This window comes from Theropithecus gelada, chromosome 20, assembly GCF_003255815.1.
Source record: "Theropithecus gelada isolate Dixy chromosome 20, Tgel_1.0, whole genome shotgun sequence".
NCBI lineage: Eukaryota > Metazoa > Chordata > Mammalia > Primates > Cercopithecidae > Theropithecus > Theropithecus gelada.
Window position 1 is genome coordinate 31,457,372 of NC_037688.1, and position 24,769 is coordinate 31,482,140.

At 48.9% G+C, this 24,769-nt stretch overlaps 1 protein-coding gene across 3 annotated transcripts in view; it reads right to left on the reverse strand.

The window, feature by feature from the left end:
* The window catches only part of IL34 (interleukin 34), a 73,536-nt gene that overhangs the window by 4,638 nt on the left and 44,129 nt on the right, over positions 1 to 24,769 (reverse strand). For 2 of the 3 annotated variants that reach the window (XM_025370542.1, XM_025370541.1), the window contains exons 2-3: positions 10,239 to 10,667; positions 2,443 to 2,576 (exon numbers count right to left, since the gene is read on the reverse strand). In XM_025370542.1, the coding sequence (XP_025226327.1) occupies positions 2,443 to 2,576; positions 10,239 to 10,266 (162 nt within the window). In that variant the 5' untranslated portion in view covers positions 10,267 to 10,667. Of the gene's footprint in view, positions 1 to 2,442; positions 2,577 to 2,797; positions 3,016 to 10,238; positions 10,668 to 24,769 lie in introns of those variants that run through there. The other variant, XM_025370543.1, reaches the window with a different exon arrangement.

Genomic DNA, 24,769 nt, shown 5'->3' on the forward strand with positions numbered 1-24,769 from the left:
TTGAGACGGAGTCTCGCGCTGTGTCACCCAGGCTGGAGTGCAGTGGCACGATCTCGGCTCACTGCAAGCTCCGCCTCCCAGGTTCAGGCCATTCTCCTGCCTCAGCCTCCGAGTAGCTGGGACTACAGGCGCCCGCCACCACGCCCGGCTAGTTTTTTGTATTTTTAGTAGAGACGGGGTTTCACCATGTTAGCCAGGATGGTCTCGATCTCCTGACCTCGTGATCCGCCCGCCTCGGCCTCCCAAAGTGCTGGGATTACAGGCTTGAGCCACCGCGCCCGGCCCCAAGTGATCTTTTTTAAGAGTTAGTCTCACTCTGTCACCCAGTCTGGAGTGCAGGGGCAGGATCATGGCTCCCTGAAGCCTCGACCTCCCAGGCTCAAGCAATCATCCCACCTCAGCCTCCCAAGTAGGTGGGACTACAGGTGTGTGCCACCACGCCCATTTTTTTTTTTTTTTTTTTTTTTTGTAGAGATGGGGATTCGTCATGTTGCCCAGGCTGGTCTTGAACTCCTGGGCTCAAGCAATCCTCCCGCCTCAGCCTCCCAAAGTGCTGGGGTTATAGGCATGAGCCACCACGCCCGGCCTCCAGATGAATTTTGATGTAGAAGGAGAGAACTCAGGGCCAGCCTTTTGATGGTAGAGGTGGTCCTGTGCAGAGAGGTCTGCCTGGCTCCTAACTGGGATAAAAACAACTCACTTTCCTCTGGGACACAGGGAGGGCGAAACAAAATACGCAGCTCCTATTAAGGCAGAAGTTTCACGCTCAAGAGTGAGGGCGCGCTACTTCAAGAAAAACATACTATTTTGTGGGTGAGAATCTTTTTTTTTTTTTTGAGATGGAGCCTGTATCTGTCACCCGGGCTGGAGTGCAGTGGTGTGATCTCGACTCACTGCAACCTCTGCCTCCCGGGTTCACTCCATTCTCCTGCCAAGTAGCTGGGACTACAGGCGCCCGCCACAACGCCCGGCTAATTTTTTGTGTTTTTGGTAGAGACGGGGTTTCACCGGGTTAGCCAGGATGGTCTCGATCTACTGATCTCGTGATCCGCCCGCCTCGGCCTCCCAAAGTGCTGGGATTACAGGCGTGAGCCACTGCGCCCGGCCGAGAATCTTATAAAACCTACGATGGTGATGGTTGCACAACTCTGTGAACTAAGAAACCTGAGTTGTGCACTTCAAATGAGTGAATTATGTCTTTTACATATAAATATGTACATTCTATCTCAGTAAAGCTGTTAAAATAAAAAACACATAAGCCAAGTGCAGTGGCTCATGCCTGTAAGGAGAGAGGCTCACTTGAGCCCAGGAGTTTAAGGTTACACTGAGCTATGATCCCGCCACTACACTTCAGCCTGGACAACAGAGTGACACCCTGTCTCTAAAAATTAATTAATTAAAAAAGTTACATAGGTCAGGCATGGTGGCTCACACCTGTAATCCCAGCACTCTGGGAGGCCAAGGTGGGCTTGTGGCTTGAGCCCAGGAGTTCAAGACCACCCTGGGCAACATGGTGAAACCCTGTCTCTACTCAAAAAAAAAGATTCAATTAGCTGGGCATGTTGGCACATGCCTGTAGTCCCAGCTACTCGGGAGGCTGAGGTGGGAGGATCATTTGAGCCTGGGAGATGGGGTTGTAGTGAGCTGAGATTATCTACTGAACTCCAGCCTGGGCAACAGAGCAAGACCTTGTCTCAAAAAAAAAAAAGAAAAAATTTTTTAGAAAAAGAAAAAAAAAAAAAAAAGGGGGGGGGGGGCACTGGGCACGGTGGCTCACGCCTGTAATTCCAGCACTTTGGGAGGCCGAGGCGGGCGGATCACGAGGTCAAGAGATGGAGACCATCTTGGCTAACATGGTGAAACCCCGTCTGTACTAAAATTACAAAAATTAGCTGGGCATAGTGGTGCATGCCTATAGTCCCAGCTACTTGGGAGGCTGAGGCAGGAGAATTGCTTGAACCCAGGAGGTGGAGATTGCAGTGAGCCAAGATTGAGCCACTGCCCTCCAGCCTGGCGACAGAGCGAGACTCCGCCTCAAAAAAAAAAAAAAAAGACGCAATATAGCCACACAGACATCTCCACTCTGCAAAAAAACCAAAGACTCCAATTTCTAGGTCTTTATCTCCCCGGCTAATAAGTGCCTGGGGTTCCTCAAAGAGCTCCAGGTGTACATTCCTGAGTCAGATGGTGAGTGCCACTGTGGAGGTGGGATTAAAGTGAGATCAAAGAGCAGTGGAAGCTCCAGGAGATGGCAGGAGAGGGGTCAGTAAATGCAGACCAGGTGCATGGGTAGGTTTCAGAGAAAGACAGAGAAACAGGCCATGGTCAGCTCAGGGCTGACACGGGTCCTAGAAAGGGCTCTGAATGTCCAGAGGCCTATGCCAGGTGAGCCCCGGGACACAGGGACAGGGACAGGGACACAGCTGGTGCCCACGTGGTTACCATGTACTGAAGTCGGTTCCTGTACTGCAGCTTGTCCCGCAGAAAACCTGTGACAGTGCACTCCTCACTCTGCGTCAAGGGCCATATCTCCAAACGCTCGTTCCCACAGGCCATGCCAAGGAGGATCCCAATATCTGTGGACCACACCCAACAAGAGCACATGAGCACCCTCCATCTCATCCACGCTGTCCACAACGTGCAAAGCCGAGCACGACCGTCATCCGTTCGCATAGGTGACAAGCACCGATGGGAAAGGTGTGGTGGCGGGCACGGGATCTGGAATGCTTTCCCTGGGGTCTGGCTCCAGAATAGCAAGATCAGGCAGGCACGAGCAGTCCAGAGGGTCCACATCCACCCCACGCCAACCACGGGAGCCCCCCAGGAAGCACGCCCCAGGGTCGACGTCTGGTCTCCCTGCTTCTCTCGATCCGTGAGGCAGGCACAACCTCCCGCCCAGGACAGCCTCAGCCCCTGGTGTCCGGGTGACATGTTTTCAAAGCTTGGTGCTGGGTTTTCCAAGCCAGACATTCAAGGAGATCAAATCATCCTGGATTCTGGTTTCAACTTGACAAATGACTCTTCAGTCATCCACCCCACTTTCTTTCCTGCTCTATCTGATCTTAGAGTCCCTCCCAGCTGACTATGCCAGCGGGTCTGTCACGTTTTCCAGTCTGGTCATTCTAGGACATTAAGCAGATCTCACACTTGGCTGCGTCTCTTCCTGCAACAAACGAACCGCTGAAACATTACCATCCTTTGCCACTGAGGGTCACTGTGACTTCAAAAATAGCCTAAACGATTTCCAAGTGACTGAACAGAAAAAATAGGAGAGAATTCGCAACAAATATGAAAAAAGTTTAAGTCCATCAGAGCAGAAAGAATAAAACAGAAGTAGGCCAGCAACTACCCAAAATATCAGACTCACTAACTATATAAATAAATTCATATTAAAACAATCAGATATAATTTTTTTTTTTTGTCACCCTGGCTGGAGTGAGGTAGTGGGATCATGGTTCACTGCATCCTAGAACTCCCAGACTCAAGCGATCCTTCCGCCTCAGCCTCCAGAGTAGCTAGGACTACAGTTGCATGCTACTACACCTGCTAATTTTTGTATTTTTTGTAGAGACACGGTATCGCCATGTTGGCCAGACTTGCCTCGAACTCCTGAGCTCAAGCAATTCTCCTGCCTCAGCCTCCCAAAGTGCTGGGATTATAGGTGTGAGCCACCGTGCCTGGCCCATTTTTCATATATTCAAATGAAAGTTTTTGTGTTTGTGGTTTTGGGTCATTGGGGCTTTTTTTTTTTTTTTTTTTTGAGACAGGGATTTGCTATGTTGCCCAGGCTTGTCTCCAACTCCTAGTGTCAAGCGGTCCTTTCACCGTGGCCTCCTGAGTAGCTGGGATGAGAGGCAAGCGCCACTACACCCAGCTTCCCAGCCTTTTTTTTTTGAAACGGAGTCTGGCTCTGTTGCCCAGGCTGGAGTGCAGTGGCGGGATCTTGGCTCACTGCAAGCTCCACCTCCCGGGTTCACATCATTCTCCTGCCTCAGCCTCCGGAGTAGCTGGGACTACAGGTGCCCGCCACCACGCTAATTTTTTTGTATTTTTAGTAGAGACGGGGTTTCACCGTGTTAGCCAGGATGGTCTTGATCTCCTAACCTCGTGATCCGCCCGCCTCAGCATCCCAAAGTGCTGGGATTACAGGCGTGAGCCACCGTGCCCGGCCTTTTTTTTTTTTAAGACAGAATCTTTCTCTGTCGCCCAGGCTGGAGTGCAGTGGCACAATCTCAGCTCACTGTAACCTCCACCTCCCAGGCTCAAGCAATTCTCATGCCTCTTGCCTCAGCCTGCCAAGTAGCTGGGATTACAAGCAAGCGCTACCACACCCAGCCGATATTTGATATTTTCAGTAGAGATGGGGTTTCACCATATTGGCCAGGCTGTTCTCAAACTCCTGGCCTCAAGTTGATATCCCTGCCTCTGCCTCCCAAAAGTGCTGGATTTACAGGCATGAGTCACCGTGCCCAGCCATACACCCAACTCATTTCATTTTAATAATACTTGATGTTGGCCAAATAGTGCTGTCCTGGAAAGCAATTTAGCAATTTCTGTTATTAATGGATTTAATAGTATCTGTACTCTTCAAACCACTAAGCCTTAAAAATGTCAATACCCTATCACCAACTAAATTCACTTCTAGGAATAAATTGGAAGAAAAATAAAAAAGATATAACCAAAAAATTATGAACAAAGATGTACAGAGCAGCATTTATTTCATAACAGTGAAAATATGGAAATGGCCTAGATGTTCCATAATAATGCATGTAGCCAATAAAAACCACATTGCCAAAGACATGGCTGTGCTATGAGAAAAATTAGATATGCTTAGTGAAGCTTAAAAATAGCGTGACTCAACACTGTCTGTGTTCCTACCATGACTACCAAATCTCTATGGGAGATTTTTTCATGTTTTTCTTTTCAAATAGGGCCTTGCTTTGTTGCCCAGGCTGGAGTGCAGTGGCACCATCATTGTTCACTGCGACCTCGAACTCCTGGGTTCAAGCAATCCTCCCTCCTCAGCCTCCCAGTAGCTGGTACTACAGGCACCACCACCACCACACCCAGTTAATTTAAAAAAAAAATATGTAGAGACGAGGCTGGTCTCAAACTCATATGCTCAAGCGATGCTCCCACCTTGGCCTCCAAAAGTGCAGGGATTACAGGCATGAGTCACCACACTTGGCCTTGGCCTTTCAGGGCATTTTTTATGTTCTATAATCCATATCTATTATTGTTACAGACAAAAGCAATAACCATCCTCCTTTTTTTTTTTTGACAAAAGCAGTCAGGCAGGCTGAGTCACATCCCGAGCCACCCCCAGCTATGAGTAGGAATTACTGATCGGATTTTCCCCACTCCCCAGCATCTTGGAAGACTTTGTCCTTACAGCCCCTCTGGTCTGAGCCACACCACCTATTTGCTACCTCCCCACTGCCTTCTCCAAACCTGCCCTGCTCAGGCCTCCTGCCTGGCCTTTGCCACTACGGGACCTCCCACCGGAGTGCCCTTGATCAGCTCAAAGCCTCAGGCCTCCTCAAGCCCTGTACCCCACATAGCCCCACATTTTTTGCTAAGTTGCAAGTTTGCAATCTATCTTGCACTTCCTCTCTCTCTCTTCCCCTGTGCCTGATACAGTATTGGGCCAGAGGGACAGATAAACACAAACTAAACCAGTGTTTGGCCCTTTAACATCTGCTTGCTTTCTGTTCTAAGTCCTGAATCCCTCGGCTTGGCACCCACCCTTGCAGGTCAAGATCATCCCTGCCTCCTAGGCTCTTGCTTTGCCCTGCACTGGGTACGCTCTCACACTACAGACCTCTTTCAAAGCCTCCCAGAGACTCCTCTCCCCCCATCACCCCGCCAGGGTCTCCCCTGCCTGCACCAGCCCCCATCGGTCTCTGTCTCTAGCACCACCTTCCCCATTCACTCACGACCTTGACTTTGGTATGTGAATCCATAACACAGTTAAACACTGCACAGCCCAGCGTGCTGAGCGCTTCACATGTGCATTTGGGGATTTGCCCCAAGCAGTAGAAATGGGAGCAGAGCTGGTTAAGGCACAGGTCGTCCTGCCTGCCCCAGAGTCTCTGCTCAACCAGTCGAGGACGCGGCCAGAGAATCTACCTTTCTAACAAGGTCCCAGGTAAAGCTGTGGCTGGGGGTCTAGAACCACAGACCTAGAGCAGCAGTTGCAAGCTGGTGTCCCAAGGGCCACCTCTGGTCCACAGGGATTTCACATAACAATTAAAACTTTCAGCTTTTCTTTAAAAAAATCAATATCTCGGCCGGGCGCGGTGGCTCAAGCCTGTAATCCCAGCACTTTGGGAGGCCGAGACGGGTGGATCACGAGGTCAGAAGATCGAGACCATCCTGGCGAACACGGTGAAACCCCGTCTCTACTAAAAAATACAAAAAAAAAAAAAAAAAACTAGCCGGGCGAGATGGCGGGCGCCTGTAGTCCCAGTTACTTGGGAGGCTGAGGCAGGAGAATGGCGTAAACCCGGGAGGCGGAGCTTGCAGTGAGCTGAGATCCGGCCACTGCACTCCAGCCTGGGCGACAGAGCGAGACTCCGTCTCAAAAAAAAAAAAAAAAAAAATCAATATCTCTGTCCACACTGGGTTTTTCCTGTGTGGTCATCACCATTGGCCGTCTACTCCACCCCTCAACCCTACAGCAGCTGCCCTTTTCTGTGTCCCGTCTGGGGCCTTGGGGACCCGGCAGCTGTGGCCTCAAGGCAAGAACTGTGCCTTGGAATGACACTGAGCCTCCCAGCCTGGCATGGTGGGCACACAGACTGCCCTGGAAACGCTGTCCACAGATGATCTGCCTCTCCCCCAGCTGGGTAGCCTTCCTCTGAGACTGCAGCCTAAACATCACTGCTAAGTGTAAGTTTCCTTTTTTACTGCCTCCACCCACCCAGAGAAACAGGTTAACAGAGAGGCACCAGGCAAGGACAGCACAGCCCCAACCTCAAGGCCACTGTCCCCCACATACTCTATACACCAGGAACCCCACAGCCAGTGCCACCCCTGACCTTAGTCAGGATACCCACCCTGCCTTTGTCTTAGCGCAGAGGTAAGAACCCACAAGACAGGCTGGGCACGGAGGCTCATGCCTGTAATCCCAGCACTTTGGGAGGCCGAGGTAGGTGGATCACCTGAGGTCAGAAGTTTGAGACCAGCCTGGCCAATGGTGAAACCCCATCGCTACTAAAAATACGAAAATTAGCCAGGTGCAGTGGCAGGTGCCTGTAGTCTCAGCTACTCGGGAGGCTGAGATATGAGAATCATTTGAATCCAAGAGGCAGAGGTTGCGGTGAGCTGAGATTGCGCCACTGCACTCCAGCCTGGGTGACAGAGTGAGACTCCATCTCAAAAAAAAATAAAAATAAAAATAAAATAAATAAAACAAGCTGCCAGACAGAGAGGAGGCTGAAGAAAGATCCGTGTGAGTACAGTACTCCCTTCCTTGTTCCCTGGCCCTAGGTGGGGGGCAGGAGGGGCTTGCCCCCTCTCTGAGATGACCCCATGTGCAGTGACAAGTGAGGCTTGTCACCCCCAGCCCCGGGGACCAAATCTGAACCTGTGCAGTGGGTTAAATAGCATCTCCTCCAAATCCACGTTCACCCGAACCCCAGAATGTGACCTTGTTTGGAAATGGGGTATTTGTGAAGTAGGAGGTAGGACCAACTCCAGAGGCGGAGTCTTGACACTGGACTAAATTGAGGACTAGTGAAAACAGGGATGGACGGGGCAGAAGCAGCATTCCAAAAGACATGCCCAGCAGTGTGCTATGTCAGTTTACCATTGCCATGGCAACGTCTGGGAGTTACCGCCCCTTTCCATAGCAATGACCCAATGGCCCAAAAAGTTACTAGAAATGTCTGCATAAACTGCCCCTTTATCTGCATGCAATTAAAAGTTGGTATAAATATGACTGCAAACGGCCCTAAGCTGCTCCTCAGTACGCTTCCTCTGGCACAGCCCTGCTCTGCAGGAACTGGCACGGAGCTGTAATGCCTCTTCAGTAAAGCTGTCTTCTACCCACCAGCTTGCCTTGAATTCTCTCCCAGGCAAAGCCAAGAACCCTTGCAGGCTAAGCCCCCTTGGGGGCTCGACTGTCCTGTGCCACTTACAGGCGTTATTAAATGAAGGATGTCAAGATGAGCCATCCTGGATTTAGGCAGGTCCCTAAATCCAGTGACTAGTGTCCTAGGAAGAAGAGGAGCGGACACAGAGACACACAGAGGGAAAAACCACATAAAGACAGAGGGAGATCTGAGTGACTAGGCCACAGGCCAAGGAGGCCAGGAGCCACCAGGAGCTGGAAGAGGCAAGGGAGGCTCTTTCCCAGCACCTTTGGAGGGAACACAGCTCTGCAGGCACCCTGATCTCACACTTCCAGTCTCCAGAACTGTGAGACCATACGTTGCTGTTGCTCTAAGCCACCCAAAGCATACTAATTGGTTATGGCAGCCCAACTTCCTCAGCACCCCAGTCCCTGGGCACCAGCCCCCACCTAAATCTGCTGCTCTCCCTCTCCCTCATCCCCCAGCCAGTCCTTGCCTGGTCCTAAGACTTGCCTCCTGGAGCTTTTACTCCTCTCCCTTGCTTTTCTTTCTCTCTTTTTCTTTTCTTTCTTTCTTTTTTTTTTTTTAAAGACAGGGTCTCACTCTGTTGCCCAGGCTGCAGTGTAGTGATGTAATCCTTTCTTACTGCAGCCTCAACCTCCTGGGCTCAAGTGATCCTCCCACCTCAGCCTCCTGAGTAGCTGAGATTACAGATGTATGCCACCACACCTGGCTAATTTTCCTTTTTTTAGAGATGGGGTCTCCCTATGTTGCCCAGCCTGGTTTCAAACTCCTGACCTCAAGCCATCCTCCTGCCTTGGCCTCCGACAGCGCTGGGATCACAGGCGTGAGCCACCAGCCCAGCATCCCTTGCCTTTCATTCGCACCTCCACCTCCAGAATGACCCTTATTCCCTCCTGTGCAGACGGCGACAACAGCAACTCCTACAAACACCGCCAGACTCATCTTCAAGAGCAGAGGAACTCCCAATCATGACGACACCCCCGCCCGGCTCTCAAATCCTCCAGGGCTGCCTGCTGTGGGGAGGGATACACGCTTTGCCTGGCTTTCAAGGCCTCCGCCAACTGGGTCCAAACCAGCTCCCAGCCTGGCCTCACCATCCCACCGCCGAACCTTTGCTCACACTGGCCCCTCTCCCTGAAACACCAGCCTTACGACCCCAGGTCTACCCGTGTGAGCACCACCCCACCTTCTAGACCATTTCCAGCAGCCCCTCCCCCACACTGCACCCCTGCTTCTCATGACTAGGGGCTTCCAGAACACTGGGTCCAGCTGAGTCCTTCCACCTGTCCCTCATGTCCCAACCCTTTGTTGTATATTTTCTCAAGGGCCAGGGTGGACCCAGCTCTTCTCTGAATCCCTCGCAGGCTCATACCCCGAACCTCAAACAATTCCCGAGCACTCAACCCTGTGCCAGGCGTTGGAGACAGAGGCACGAGACAGCAAGGTCCTTGTTGTCATGGCAGTGACTCTGCAGTGGGCACGTGGGAGGCACCAGAAAAATGTGTTGAATTTGAGTCAATTAAATTGAATCTTGGAGACAGGGGATCTTGGTCTGGCCTCCCACCCAGTAGGCATGAGAGGCTTCCAGATCCTTTTTTTCCTTTCTGTCCTCATTTCAACTTATTTTTCTTTTTACCAACAGTGTTATCATTCTGCTTTTTAATTCTGTTCTGTTAGGAGGGAGGGTTGGAGGGGACCAGGCTGCCTTCTCCAGGCACCTGGCTGCTCTTCTGCTGTGGGTCTTGGATCCCTGGACACTTTCACCAGCCCCCACCCCACCCCCCACTGGCCACACCCAGGACTCTGCCTCTGCTGCCCGCACGGGGCTCCCCAGCGCCCACAAGCCTGGAAAGGTGAGATGCTGCCACCTACCCCCAGTGCCTGCCCCGACCTAAGACCACCCTGAGGACCATGCCCACCCAGCCAGAACCGCCCACTCAGCTTGCCCGTCAGAGCCTGAAGTCAGCGGCAGACAAGGCAGAGGCTGGCCGTGGGAATCCCAGAGGATGTCTGCAGTCCGACTGTTAAGCATCGCAACTTCTCACCAGCAAGAATGCCCTGGTTGCTATGGTTACAGCAAATCCTGGATCTAGGCCAAGGCCTCCCAGGGCAGGTCCCCAGGGACCCCCCAGTACTCACAGCGCAGCCAGGCGAAGCCCCGGGGCATGGTGGTGTTCCTCGTCCCCCTGAGAGCTCAGGCGCTGTCCCCAGCAGTGTGTCCACAGAGGCCTAAGTACGGCCTACATGGCCTCGGGGCAGCAGAGGTGGCCACTGAGTCAGGGAAGGGCTGGCCCTGGAGGAGTGGCCAGGCTGCAGGATCGGGCAGGTGCCCCAGGGGCAGCAGCTGCCCTTATCTGCCCGGCAGCGTGGAGGACAGCCTGGGGGCGGTGGCTGCAAGTCCCATGGCAGCCCAGAAGCAGGTCTGAGCCAGTGGCTTGGGGGGTCTTTCGGGGTCTTCCTTTCCAAGGAGCAGGAGGAGAGAGTCCCTGGCAGGCCCCTCGGAATCTGGGGCTGGGTGACGCTTTCTCTGATTTCTCCGACTGCAGCTGCTCAGTGTGAAATCTGGCTCTGGGAAGAGAAAGGAGGAGAGAAACTGATTATGTAAGAGCAGCACTGCCACTCAGCCATCAGCCACAGTGCACACCGCACCCACAGCCTGCACAGGACCACCCGGCCCTGGCAGCTGGACACGGCTCACATGAGAAATGACTTCAGAATGTCCAAGCAGCCCTGGTCCATGAGTGAGTTACGATGACACCAGCTGGCAGCCCGGGGCCTGAACAAAAGCAGGACCAAAGAATGAACAGGTGGTTTGAGTTCACACACTGAGGGCCGTGGTACACTCCATGAATGACTCAGGCTGCAGGACAGGTTAAAAAAGCCGTTGAGTTCCCACTCCGAAAACAATGCTAGACGTGGTGGCTCATGCCTGTAATCCCAGCACTTTGGGAGGCCAAAGTGGGAGGATTGTGAGAGCCCAGGAGTTCGAGACCAGCCTGGGCAACATAGTAAGACCTCATTTCTATTAATAAAAATAAATAAATAAATAAATAAATAAGAAAAAATAATTTTTTTTTGAGACAAAGTCTCACTCTGTCATCCAGGCTGAAGTGCAGTGGTGTGATCTCAGTTCACTGCAACCTCCACCTCCCGGGTTCAAGCAATTCTCCTGCCTCAGCCTCCCAAGTAGCCGGGATTACAGATGCGCACCACCATGCCTGGTTAATTTTTGTATTTTTAGTAGAGATGGGGTTTCACCATGTTGGCCAGGCCGGTCTCAAACTCCTGGACTCAAGTGACCTGCTGCCTTGGCCTCCCAAAGTGCTGGGATTACAGGCGTGAGCCACCGTGCCTGGCCAGGACAAAGGTCTTTACATTTATTGAATCTCACAGCAATCTCATGGAAGCACAAAATCTCAGTTTATCAATGAGGAAACTGAGGCCCAGAAAGGTTAAAACACTTGTCCAAGGTCATACAGCTTGTAAGAAGTGTGACCGGAATTCACACCCTGTGGGCTAGTGGCTGCTCCCAAAAGTGGACACCCACACAGGGCTCAGCACGTGTGCATGGTCCTCCCATCTGCCCCTCTAGACTCTGCAAGGTCTGGACCATTGTGTCCGTTCTGCAGATGAGGCTGCAATTCCGTCTCTGATTTAGTTCTCTTCCATCCCCTTGCCTCCTCCCTGTCTCCCCTCTGGTGGGGGGAAATGGCTACAGAGTGACACCATTGGGGGAGAGCAGGTATGACTTTTGCATCTTCTTCATTGTGTGATCCATAGTGTCACCAAAGAATGCTGGCCCTTACCCTGGGAGGTGCCCAGCAGGCAGGCAGGGCCTTATAGAGAGAACATGGGTTGTTCAAGTTAATCCCTTATGCAGTCACCCTGAATCTCAGTCCCAGTGGCTACCTGCTGCTGCTCCTCTTCCTCATCCTCCCTCCTCCTTCCTCCTTCCTCTTCCCCCTCCTCCTTCCTCCTCCTCTTTCTCCTTCCTCCTCCTCTTCCTCCTTCCTCCTCCTCCCTCCTCCTCCCTCCTCCTTCCTCCTCCTCTTCCTCCTCCCTCCTTCCTCTTCCTCCTCCTCTTTCTCCTTCCTCTGCCTCCTCTTCCTCCTTCTTCCTCTTCCTCCTCTTTCCCCCTCTTTCTCCTTCCTCTTCCTCCCCTTCCTCCTTTCTCCTCCTCCTTTCTTCTCCTTTCTCCTTCCTCCTCCTCTTCCTCCTTCCTCTTCCTCCTCTTTCCTCCTCCCTCTTCCTCCTTCTCTTCCTCCTTCCTCCTCTTCTTCCTCCTCCTTTCTCCTCTTCCTCCTTCTTCCTCCTCCTTCTTTCTCCTCCTCCTCCTTCCTCCTCCTCTTCTTCCTCCTTTCTCCTCTTCCTCCTTTCTCCTCCTCCCCCTCTTCTTCCTCCTCCTCCCTTCTTTCTCTCATCCTCCTTCCTTCTGCCCCCTCCTCCTCCCTTCTCCCTCCTCCTCCTCCTCCTCCCTTCTCCTTCTCCTCCTCTCCCTCCCCCTCCTCCTCCTCCTCCATCCCACCCTGGCAATTCCCCTGCTGTTACATTCATTTGGGAACTTTTTCAGGTTTACTGAGGGCTAATTTACATATACTACATTTTACCCTTTTCAGTATACAATTCTAACAGTTTTTAGCAAATTCATAGAACTGTGTAATTACTGTAATAATCAAGATACAAAACATCTCCATCTACCCAAAAAATTCCCTGCTGTGGCTTCTCAGTCAGCTCCTCCCCCAGCCCCAGCCCTAGGCAACAACTCATTTGTTTTCTGTCCAGCATGCTTGCCTTTCTCAGAATGTCAGATAAATACAATTGTAGTGTGTGGCCTTTTGTTTTGGCTTCTTTCACTTGGGACACTGCATTTGGGAACCAGCCATATTGTTGCAGGAGTTAACACAGATGCTTGATGGGGTTAAGTCCTGATAAACCCATCATAAGTCAAAAATAACATAAATAAAAAACAGATTCAGGCTGGGCACAGTGGCTCACGCCTGTAATCCCAGCACTTTGGGAGGCCAAGGCTGGCAGATCACCTGAGGTCAGGGGTTCGAGACCATCCTGGCCAACATGGCAAAACCCCTTCTCTACTAAAAGTACAAAAAATAGCCAGACGTGGTGGTGCACATCTGTAATCCCAGCTACTCAGGAGGCTGAGGCAGGAGAATCGCTTGAACCCAGAAGGCATCTATAATCTCAGCTAGTTGGGAGGCTGAGGCAGGAGAATCGCTTGAACCTAGGAGGCAGAGGTTGCAGTGAGCTGAGATCACGCCACTGCACTCCAGCCTGGGTGACAGAGTGAGACTCCAACTCAAAAAAAAAAAAAAAAAAAAAAAAATCCCTAGCCAGGTATGGTGGCTCATGCCTGTAATTTTAGCTACTCGGGAGGCTGAGGTAGGAGGATTGCTTGAGCCCAGGAGCTCAAGGCTGCAGTGAGCTAGGATCGCACCACTGCACTCCAGCCTGGGTAATACAATGAGACACTGTCTCAAAAAACAAAAATAAAAAATAAATTACCTTGCTAAACCTATACTGCGATGTCCACCAGTTGGGGCAGTAAGGCCCTGCTCATCCTGTGGGCTTCACTCCCCGCTCCTTTCCTAAGACACATGCTTTGTTTTTGGTTCCTCTGTCCCCTGTCCAAAAACCGACACCACCTCCCCAGGGAGGGAACATGGAACTTGAATTAGAATCCTGGCAGTTCAGAGCCTGTGCCCCAGCCCTTAAGAGGTGGTGCAATTTCATGTTCAGGACACACACAGCCTGTGAGAAACCCCAAGCACCCACTCAATTTGCTGTATAACAAATCACCCCAAAATACAGTGACTGAAAACAATCATGTGTTATTTTTCATGAATGACAGGTTGGCTGGGACTTAGCTGATCTAGGCTGGACTTGGCTGATCTGGGCTTGGCTCAGCTGATCCAGGGTGGGCTGGGCTGATCTGGGCTGAATTTGCCTGATCTAGGTTGGACTTGGCTGATCTAGGCTTGGCTCTGCTGATCCAGGTTGGGCTTAGGTAATCTAGGCTGGGCTTGGCTGATCTAGGCTGTACTTGACTGATCTAGGCTGAACTTGGCTGATCTAGGCTGTACTTGACTGATCTAGCATGGGCTTGGCTGATAGTCTGAGCTACTTGGGAGGCTGAGGCAGGAGGATCACTTGAGCCTAGGAGATCAAGGCTGAGGTGGGCTTGGCCATGTGAGTCGCTGTGACCAATGGGATATACTTGGACATTGGGACTTTCCCTCTATTGCTGCCAGGGGGCCTTCATATCATGTAAGTAATCCTGGTAGCCTGCTAGAGGAGGCATTGCTGAAGCCCCAGACATTTGACGGAGGCTATCCTAGATGAGCTGGCCCCAGCCAAGTCATCCCAGCATCCTAGTCCACCCAAAGAATCATGAGCTATAATAAATATTTATTTTAAGCCGTTAAGTGTTAGGGTGGTTTGTTACATAGTAGGAGCTAACTGATACACCACAAAGGTCCACCATCCCCAAAATGCTCCGTACACTGGTTCAGTCCCAAATAAAAACAACTTCTAGGAGTGGTTTAGATAGCTTCTCTCAGACTGAAGCTCAGTCCCCAGTCAGGAGGACTTTGAGGACAAAAGTATGCTGTCCTTGCCATAGGACCCAGCTCAGGATCTTCAGTTGGAAGAGGAACTTTCTAGAATTCAGGACTAGCCAAGACTTTTTTTTTTCCTCTGTCATATTTTATTTTTTGCAACCTTTTTTTTTTTTTTTTTTTTTTTCTGAGACGGAGTCTCACTCTATTGCCCAGGCTGGAGTGCAGTGGCATGATCTCAGCTCACTGCAAGCTCGGCCTCCCAGGTTCACACCATTCTCCTGCCTCAGCCTCCTGAGTGGCTGGGACTACAGGGGCCCACCACTACACATGGCTAATTTTTTGTACTTTTTAGCAGAGATGGGGTTTCACTGTGTTAGCCAGGATGGTCTCGATCTCCTGACCTCATGATCTGCCTGCCTCAACTTCCCAAAGTGCTGGGATTACAGGTTTGAGCCACCATGCCCGGCCTATTTTTTGCAACTTTTTATAATGGAAGTTGTCTAAACAAACTGAAACAAGGTAGAATAGTATAACAGACCCCCATAAAGCTGTTACTCCGCTTCAAAAATTGTCAATCTGGCCTGGTGCAGTGTCTCACACCTGTAATCCCAACACTTTGGGAGGCCGAGACAGGTGAATCACTTGAGGCAGAATAAACGACAAGGAGAAGGGGAAAAAAACAACTTAAAATACCAAAAGAAAAACAAAAAAGTTATTTCCACAGAATTGTCCATGAAAGATCAGGAGTTTGAGACCAGCCTGGCCAACATGGTGAAACCCTGTCTCTACTAAAAATACAAAAATTAGCTGGGCGTGGTGGTGCACGCCTGTAGTCTCAGCTGCTCAGGAGGCTGAGGCACGAGAATCACTGGAACCCAGGAAGCTGAGGTTGCAGTGAGCCAAGATTGTGCCACTGCACTCCGGTCTGGGCAACAGTGAGATTCTGTCTCAAAACGAAAGAAAAAAATGATCAATCTTCTGTCATTCCAGTTTCACTCATCCCCCAGTTTTTTTTTTCCAGGAATATTTTAAAGCAAATCTCAAACATGCCATTTCACCAGTTTGTAGGGATTTTTGAAGTATATAATCACAATATCATTATCACACAACCCTCAAATTAATAACTCTTTAATATGATTTCATAGAGAATCCATGTTCAATTTTTCCCTGGTTATTTTTTAAATCTCTGATGTGCCTCTTAAGTACTTTTCTTTCTTTCTAAAAATCAATATATAATTTGCATACCATAAAATTTACAATTTTAAAGTGTACAGGCTGCGTGTGGTAGCTCACACTTGTAATCCCAGCACTTTGGGAGGCCAAGGCCGGGGGACTGCTTGAGCCCAGGACTTTGAGACCAGCCTGGACAACATAGTGAGAACCTGTACCTACCAAAAAAAATTTTTTTAATTAGTCGGGTGTAGTGGCATGCACCTGTGGTCCCAGCTACTTGGGAGGCTGAGGTGGGAGGATCACTTGAGCCAGGGAGGTCAAGGCTGCAGTGAACCATAATCATGCCACTGGGCTCCAGCATGGGCGACAGAGCAAGACCCTGTCTCAAAATAAATAAAGTGCACAACAGCCGGTGCGGTGGCTCACGCCTGTCATCCCTGCACTGTGGGAGGCCAAGGTGGGTGGATCACCTGAGGTCAGGAATTCAAGACCAGCCTGGCCAATATGGCGAAACCCTATCTCTACTAAACATACAAAAGATTAGCAAGGCGGGGTGGTGTGCACCTGTAATCCCAACTATTTGGGAGAGTGAGGCAGGAGAATCACTTGAAACCCAGGAGGCAGAGGTTGCAGTGAGCCGAGGTAGTCCCACTGCACTCTAGCCTGGGTGACAGAGTGAGACTCCATCCCAAAATAAAATAAATAAAAATAAAAATAAATAATAAAGTGTACAACTTTGTGGGTTTTTTTTTACTGTACTATGTTGTGCAACAGTCACCATTATTACAGAACATTTTTATTACCCCCAAAATAAACTCTGAACCCATTAGTAGTCACCCCCTATTCCCTCTTCCTCCCAGTCCCTGGCAACCACTAATATTCTTTCTGTCTCTATGGATTTGCCTATTCTGGACATTTCATATAAATGGGATTTATTACACAATACATGACCTTTCATGTCTGGCTTCTTTCGCTTAGTGTGTTTTTGCTTAGCGTGTTTTCACTTAGCATGTTTTCAGGGTTCATTCATTTTGGAGCATGTTATGAACTGAAGTTTGTGTCTCTCCAAAATACATTTGTTGAATTTGTAACCCCTAATGCGGTGGTTCCTGGAGATGAGGCCTTGGGAGGTAATTAGGCTTGGATGAGGTCACAAGGACGGGGTCCTCATGGTGAGATAATGCCTTTATAAGAAAAGACATCGGGCCAAGTGCAGTGGCTCACACCTGTAATCCCAGCACCTTGGGAGGCCGAGGCGGGCGGATCACAAGGTAAGTAGTTCAAGACCAGCTTGACCAGTATGGTGAAATCCCATCTCTACTAAAAATACAAAAATTAGGCAGGTGCAGTGGCAGGTGCCTGTAATCCCAGCTACTCAGGAGGCTGAGGCAGGAGAATCTCTTGAACTCGGAGGGCAAAGGTTGCAGTGAGCCGAGATCGCGCCACGGCACTTCAGCCTGGACAATAGAGACTCAGTCTCAAAAAAAAAAAAAAAAAAAGAGAAGACATCAGAGTGCGCTCGCTCGCTCTCTGTCTCTCTGTCTCTTCCCATACTCACACAAAGAACAGGTCATGTGAGCACATAGTGAGAAGGTGGCCATCTGCAACCCAAGAGAAGACCCCTCACCAGAAATCAATCTTGCTGGTGCCCTGATCTCAAATTTCCAGCCCAGAGAACGGTGAGAAAACATTTCTATTGTTTAAGCCACCCAGTCTATGGTATTTTGTGATGGAAGGCCAGGTAAACTAAGACACAGCATGTACCCATACTTCACTCCTTTTATTGTCAAATAATACTCCCTTGCATGAATATCCTACATTTTCTTTGTCCATTTCAGATTGTGTTGTTTTCTGGCTTCCTCCAAAGGTAACTAATGAGGATTTTTAGTGTCATTTTGAAATTATTAATTTTGTCCAGGCGCAGTGGCTCACGCCTGTAATTCCAACACTGGGAGGTTGCAGGGGGTGGATTGCTTGAGCCCAGGAGTTCAAGACCAACCTGGGCGACATGACAAAACCCTGTCTCTACAAAAAATACAAAAATTAGCCGGACATGGAGGCATGCACCTGTGGTCGCAGCTACTCAGGAGGCTGAGGTGGGAAGATCACTTGAATCTGGGGAGATGGAGGCAGCAACAGGCCATGATCATGCCACTGCACTCCAGCCTGGGCAACAGAGTGAGATCCCCTCTCAAAAAAGGAAAAAAAAAAAAAAAGAAAGAAAGGAGGGAAGGAAGGGAGGGAGGGAGGGAGGGAGAGAAGGAGGGAGGCATGGAGGGAAAGAATTTTTTTTTTAATTTATATATTTCAATCCATTGAAGTTACTTCAAAGTCAGGCTTATTGAGGTGTAACTGATGGACAGCGAAGCTCACCCTCTTTAAGTACACAGTGCCCTTGGCTGGTGGACCTTTGGGCTGTTTCCACCTTTTGGCCATTGTGAATAATGTGGCTATGAAAGTCCATGTGCAAGTTTTTGGGTAGACATAACATTTTCTTCTTGTTGTTGTTGTTTTGAGACTGAGTCTCACTCTGTTGCCCAAGCTGGAGGGCAGTGGTGTGATCTCAGCTCACTGCAACCTCCGCCTCCCAGGTTCAAGTGATTTCCCTGCCTCAGCCTCCCAAGTAGCTGTGATTACAGGAGTGTACCACCACTTCCAGCTGATTTTTTTAATGTTTAGTAGAGACAGGGCTTCACCATGTTGGTCAGGCTGGTCTCGAACTCCTGACCTCAAGTGATCTGCCTGCCTTGGCCTCCCAAAGTGCTGGAATTACAGGTGGGAGCCACTACGCCTGGCCAATGTTTTCAATTCTCTTGAGTATATACCTGGGAGTATATACCTATATACCCTGAATGTACATTCAGCCTTTTCTGGAAAAAGCGAAACTCCAGGAACAGAAATTAGATCAGTGACATCCCAAAATGGGAAGTGGGGAAGGGGATTGACTGAGAAGGGGCACAAGGGAATTTTGGGAGGTGAAAGAAATGCTCTAAATCCTGAATGAGGTGTTGGTATATTATTTGTTGAAATTTACCAAACTGTATGCTTGAAGAGGATGAGTTTTACTGTACATTAACTATACTTCAAGAGGCCTGACTTAAAAATAACTTTAATTGATTGAAATATATACATTTTAAAATTAACTTTTTTTTTTTTTTTTGAGACGGAGTCTTGCTCAGTCGCCCAGGCTGGAGTGCAGTGGCAAGATCTCAGCTCACTACAACCTCCACCTCCCAGGTTCAAGCGATTCTCCTGCCTCTATGTCCCCAAGTAGCTGGGATTACAGGTGCCCGCCACCACACCCGGCTAACTTTTGTATTTTTAGTAGAGACAGGATTTCATCTTGTTGGCCAGGCTGCTCTCGATCTCCTGGCCTCATGGGATCCACCCACCTCAGCCTCCCAAAGTGCTGTGATTACAGTCGACACAAGGTAACATGGCAGGACGCTGTCTCTACAAAAATAAAAAATACAAAATTAGCCAGGCATGGTGGTGTGCACCTGTAGTCCCAAGTACTCAGGAGGCTGAGGCAGGATGATTGCTTGAGCCTGGGGGCCAAGGCTGCAGTAAGCCACAATGGCACCACTGTACTCCAGCCTGGGTGATAGAGTGAGACCCTGTCGCAGAGCAAAAAAACAAAACAAAAAGTCTAGCATACACAATTATGTACAGTACCTAATACTTGATCATGATAATAAACTATTAAATTTATTCTTTCTAAAGTTTTTCTTTTAATAGGTGTCCCTGGTCTATAGCCCAGAGTTTCCTGATTGCAGATTCATGGTCCACGTCTGAACATGTTCCTCTGTGCGTGCTTTTTTTTTTTTTTTTTTTTTAGACAGGGTCTCCCTCTGTCACCCAGGCTGGAGTGCAGTGGCGTAATCACAGGTCACTGAAGCCTCTACCTCTTGGGCTCAAGTGATCCTCTCACCTTAGCCTCCCGAGTAGCTGGGACCACAGGCATGCACCACCACACTTGGCTAATTTTTATTTTTATTTTTTGTAGAGACAGGGTCTCACTGTGTTGCTCAAGCTGGTCTCAAACTCCTGGGCTCAAGCAATCCTTGACCCTGGCCTCCCTAAATGCTGGGATTAGAGGCATGAGTCACCCCTCCTGGCCTCCTCTGTCTTCTCTTTCTGCATGTTTGCAGTGGGAACAGGCTCAAGCTCAGGCTGAAGCCCTTTGTCACGATACAAGTAGTGCTGTGTTCTTTCAACAGAAGGCACATGACAACTGCGCTCCACTCTTCGCTGATGTTGGCAGCCAATGCCGCTTAATGCCTAGATCCATTAATTCACTGAGGGCTGCCAAATGTGATATTCTAATTCATCTCGCTTTCTGATCAAGCCTTTCCTCACGAGGCAAGCAGAGGCAGCAGCAGATGAACAGCTCTGCCAAGATGTCTGATATAAACGGAATATTGTGCTTTCCTCCTATTTCTGGCCTCTGCCTGAAATCAGATAGTCTCCAGGCCTGTGGAATTTGTTTTCAAATGCCTGCTTCTCAAACAAGATTGGCTGGGTCCTGGACATGCATTTTCCCATACGACCCAAAGACATCTGAATGAATTTGATCAAATACACTCCTGGATCCAGGCTGTACATTTCTGGTGGGTGCCACCTATCTGTGATCAATGTCAGCGTATCCGGAAAGCTCAGTGCCACACCATATCCCAAAAGCATCTCCCGAGCTGGAGTGTTCTCAGGTGAAACAAAACATGGAAATCCATGCCAGCTTTACAAGTGACAGAATCACCAAAACGGCGCGATGCCTTAGTCAGCATTTCCTGACTTACAGCCAGGTGCCTACCACAACACCCTTGGGCCAGACCTACCCACACGGAGATAGATTTCCCTGCATTCATTCACTTTTTTTTTTTTACTTAAACCAGTTTATTTGTTTCAAAACAAACAAACAAACTGGGCTGGTGCAGTGGCACATACCTGTAATCCCAGCATTTTCGGAGGCTGAGGCAAGAGGATTGCTTGAGCCCAGGAGTTTGAGACCAGCCTGGGCAACATAGTGAGACCTGATCTCTACAAATAATTTTTTGTAATTAGCTAGATATGGTGGCATACCCATAGTCCAGGTACTCAAGAAGCTTGATCCTAGGAGATCCAAGCTGCAGTGAGCCGTGGGTGACAGAGAGAGACCAGTCCAGGTGACAGAGAAAGGCCTTGTCTCAAAAAAATAATAAACAAGTAAAAAAATATCATGGGAAAGCCTATGCAGCTATTGGGAGGATAAGAAACCACCAATCAGGGGACCAGGGAGAGAGTGGGGGGGGTCAGAAGGCAGGAAAGTTTCCCCAGGGAAGGGGATGACTCCAGTTTTTTTCTTTTTTTCTTTTTTGTTTATTTTTTTAGATAGGGTATTCACTCTGTTTCCTCAAACTCCTGGACTCAAGTGATCCTTCTGCCTTGGTCTCCCAAGTATCTGGGACTACAGGTGCGCACCACCATGCCTAGCTAAGTTTTACAATTCTTTTTTAGAGACAAGGTCTCGCTAAATTGCCCAGGCTGGTCTTGAACTCCTGAGCTCAAGTGGTCCTCCTACCTTGGCCTCCCAAAGTGCTGGGGTTACAGGCATGCGCCATCGCGCCCAGCCCGATTCCAGTTTTTTGTTTTGTTTTGTTTTCTTGAGACAGAGATCTCGCTCTGTCACCCAGGCTGGAGTGCAGTGTTGTGATCTCGGCTCACTGCAAGCTCCACCTCCCAGGTTCACGCCATTCTCTGGCCTCAGCCTCCTGAGTAGCTGGGACTACTGGCGCCCGCCACCTCGCCCGGCTTTTTTTCTTTTTTTTTTTTTTTTTGTATTTTTAGTAGCGACGAGGTTTCACCGTGTCAGCCAGGATGGTCTGTATCTCCTGACCTCGTGATCCGGCCACCTCGGCCTCCCAAAGTGCTGGGATTACAGGCGTGAGCCACCGCGCCCGGCCCTAATTCCGGTTTTCAAACCTCCCAGAGAGCTCCCTCTGGTTGGAAGCAGGGCTAATTCAAAAGCAGCCTGTGGCTTCTAGCAGAGTGCATGGGTCCACTTTTTACACTGATTTGTAGCATAGAGAAAGATCCAGAAATATACTCTCAAATAATTTTAAAGAAGAAAACAAAGCTGAATGCCTGGGATATCCACTGCATTGCTGTTTATACTTGAAGCAAAAAACAAAACAAAACAAAACAACACAAAAAAACCTGGAAACCAGCTACATGTCAAACCACAGAAAAGCAGTTAGCAAAATCTGAGAACTGGTATATACTGAGTGCTGACCATGTGCCGATTGCTTTAAATAGAGCATAGCAAAATAATTATACCTTTTTATCCTTGCAGCAACCGTGAGAATCAAACCTCCCAGTCTCTGAAAAAAGCCAGATTCAAAGAAGACAGAGGAAAGAAGTCTCTTCAATCAACACGGTGGAAACTATTTGACATCCTTATATATGTATATACAAAATTAAACTCAACCCTTATCTCATACCATGCACAGGAATTAACTTGGCCAGGCACCGTGGCTCACGCCTATAATCCCAGCACTTTGGGAGGTCGAGGGGGGCAGATCACCTGAGATCAGGTTCACCTGCCTGGCCAACACAGTAAAACCCCGTCTCTACTAAAAATACAAAATTAGCCGGGCGTGATGGTGCGTGCCTGTAATCCCAGCTGGGGAGGCTGAGGCAGGAGAATTACTTGAACCTGAGAGGCAGAGGTTACAATGAGCTGAGATCACACCATTCCAGCCTGGGCAACAAGAAAATCATCTCAAAAAATAAATAAATAAATAAAAAGAAATTAACTTGACATGGACCATAGACTAAATTGTAAAACCTAAAACTTCTAGGAGAAAATCTTGGTAACTTTTATTTGATTCTTATATATGACACCAAAAGCACAAACCACTTTCAAAATGGGGAAGGATCATCCATGCAAAGCTAGAGGTAAAGAGAAAAAATAAATTTAAAAAATTAAAAATGGGGAACGGGGCCGGGCGCGGTGACTCAAGCCTGTAATCCCAGCACTTTGGGAGGCCGAGGCGGGCGGATCACGAGCTCAGGAGATTGAGACCATCCTGGCTAATACAGTGAAACCCTGTCTCTACTAAAAATACAAAAAATCAGCCTGTAGTCCCAGCTACTCAGGAGGCTGAGGCAGGAGAATGGCATGAACCTGGGAGGCAGAGCTTGCAGTGAGCCAAGATTATTATGCCACCACACTCCAGCCTGGGAGACAGAGTGAGATCCTGTCTTTAAAAAAAAAAAAAATTGGGGAAGGGGCAATAGGTGCTATTTAGAATCATGTTATATTGTTATATTAGAGTATTAGAGTATTCTTCCTCTTCTTCTTTTCTTTTTTTTTTTTTTTTTTTTGAGACAGGGTTTCTCTCTGTTGCCAAGGCTGGAGTGCAGTGGCACAATGAGGCTCACTGCAGCCTCGAACTCCTGGGCTCAAGGCGTCCTCCCACACTGCTAGGACTACAGGTGCACTCAATCATGCCCAGGCTGGTCTCAAACTCCTGGTCTCAACCTACCCAAGTGCTGGGATTATAGGCATGAGCCACCACACTAGGTCAGAGTATTCAGTTTTTACAGTTATTATCTATGTCAAGCAATACGAATCTTCTATTTATGCTAGTGATACAAAGTTTCCTTTTTAAATAAATGTGGTTAAGTTTCTAGTCTGTAAATGAACCAAGGGAAAACATGCGGGTATGAAATACAGACCCTGGGCCTGGCACAGTGACTCACACCTGTAATCCCAGCACTTTGGGAGGCTGAGGCAGGGGAATCACTCGAGGCCAGGAGTTTGAAACCAGCCTGGTCAATATAGAGAAACCCTGTCTCTACTACAAATACAAAAATTAGCTGGGCAAGGTGGCTCACACCTGTAATCCCAGCTACTCAGGAGGCTGAGGCAAGTGAATTGCTTGAACCTGGGAGGTGAAGGCTGCAGTGAGTTGAGATCGTGCCGCTGCACTCCAATCTGGGCAACAGAGCGAGACTCTGTCTCAAAAATAAAAATTAAAAAAAAAAAAAGATACAGACCCTCAAGCTAGACCTTTTGGGTTCAAACTCTGGCTCCACTTTGTCTTGGGCAAGGTGAGGATCCTCTTTTGCCTCAGCCTCCTCATCTGTAAAATGGGCTTGCTATGAGATTCTGACCTCAAAGGGCTATGTAAGGATTTACTGGATTTCCATATACAGAAAACTTAGAACATGAGCTGGCACACAGTACACGCTATCTTGGTATTTGCTATTGTTATCATTACTCACTCGTATTACTAATAGTAAAAAAAATGGGTTTTGGAAAAACGTAGGCTTTTTCTCTTATTTTTGAATCATTTCCCCTTTTGCTGTTGTTTTTGCATTATCAATAGAGATCTGTCAGCAAAATACTTACTTGATTGTGAAAGAAGGCAAGAAAGAAGCCCAGCGTAGGACCAGTCAATGAAACCCTTGAACACTGGAAACCGCTCCTGCTCAAGGAAGCTGCTGATGTTCTGCTGAAGGACTCCAGCTTCTGACCTCTGACCCTTGACTTAGAGCCAGGTGCCTACCACAACACCCTTGGGCCAGACCTACCCACACGGAGATAGATTTCCCTGCATTCATTCACTTTTTTTTACTTAAACCAGTTTATTTGTTTCAAAACAAACAAACAAACTGGGCTGGTGCAGTGGCACATACCTGTAATCCCAGCATTTTCGGAGGCTGAGGCAAGAGGATTGCTTGAGCCCAGGAGTTTGAGACCAGCCTGGGCAACATAGTGAGACCTGATCTCTACAAATAATTTTTTGTAATTAGCTAGATATGGTGGCATACCCATAGTCCAGGTACTCAAGAAGCTTGATCCTAGGAGATCCAAGCTGCAGTGAGCCGTGGGTGACAGAGAGAGACCAGTCCAGGTGACAGAGAAAGGCCTTGTCTCAA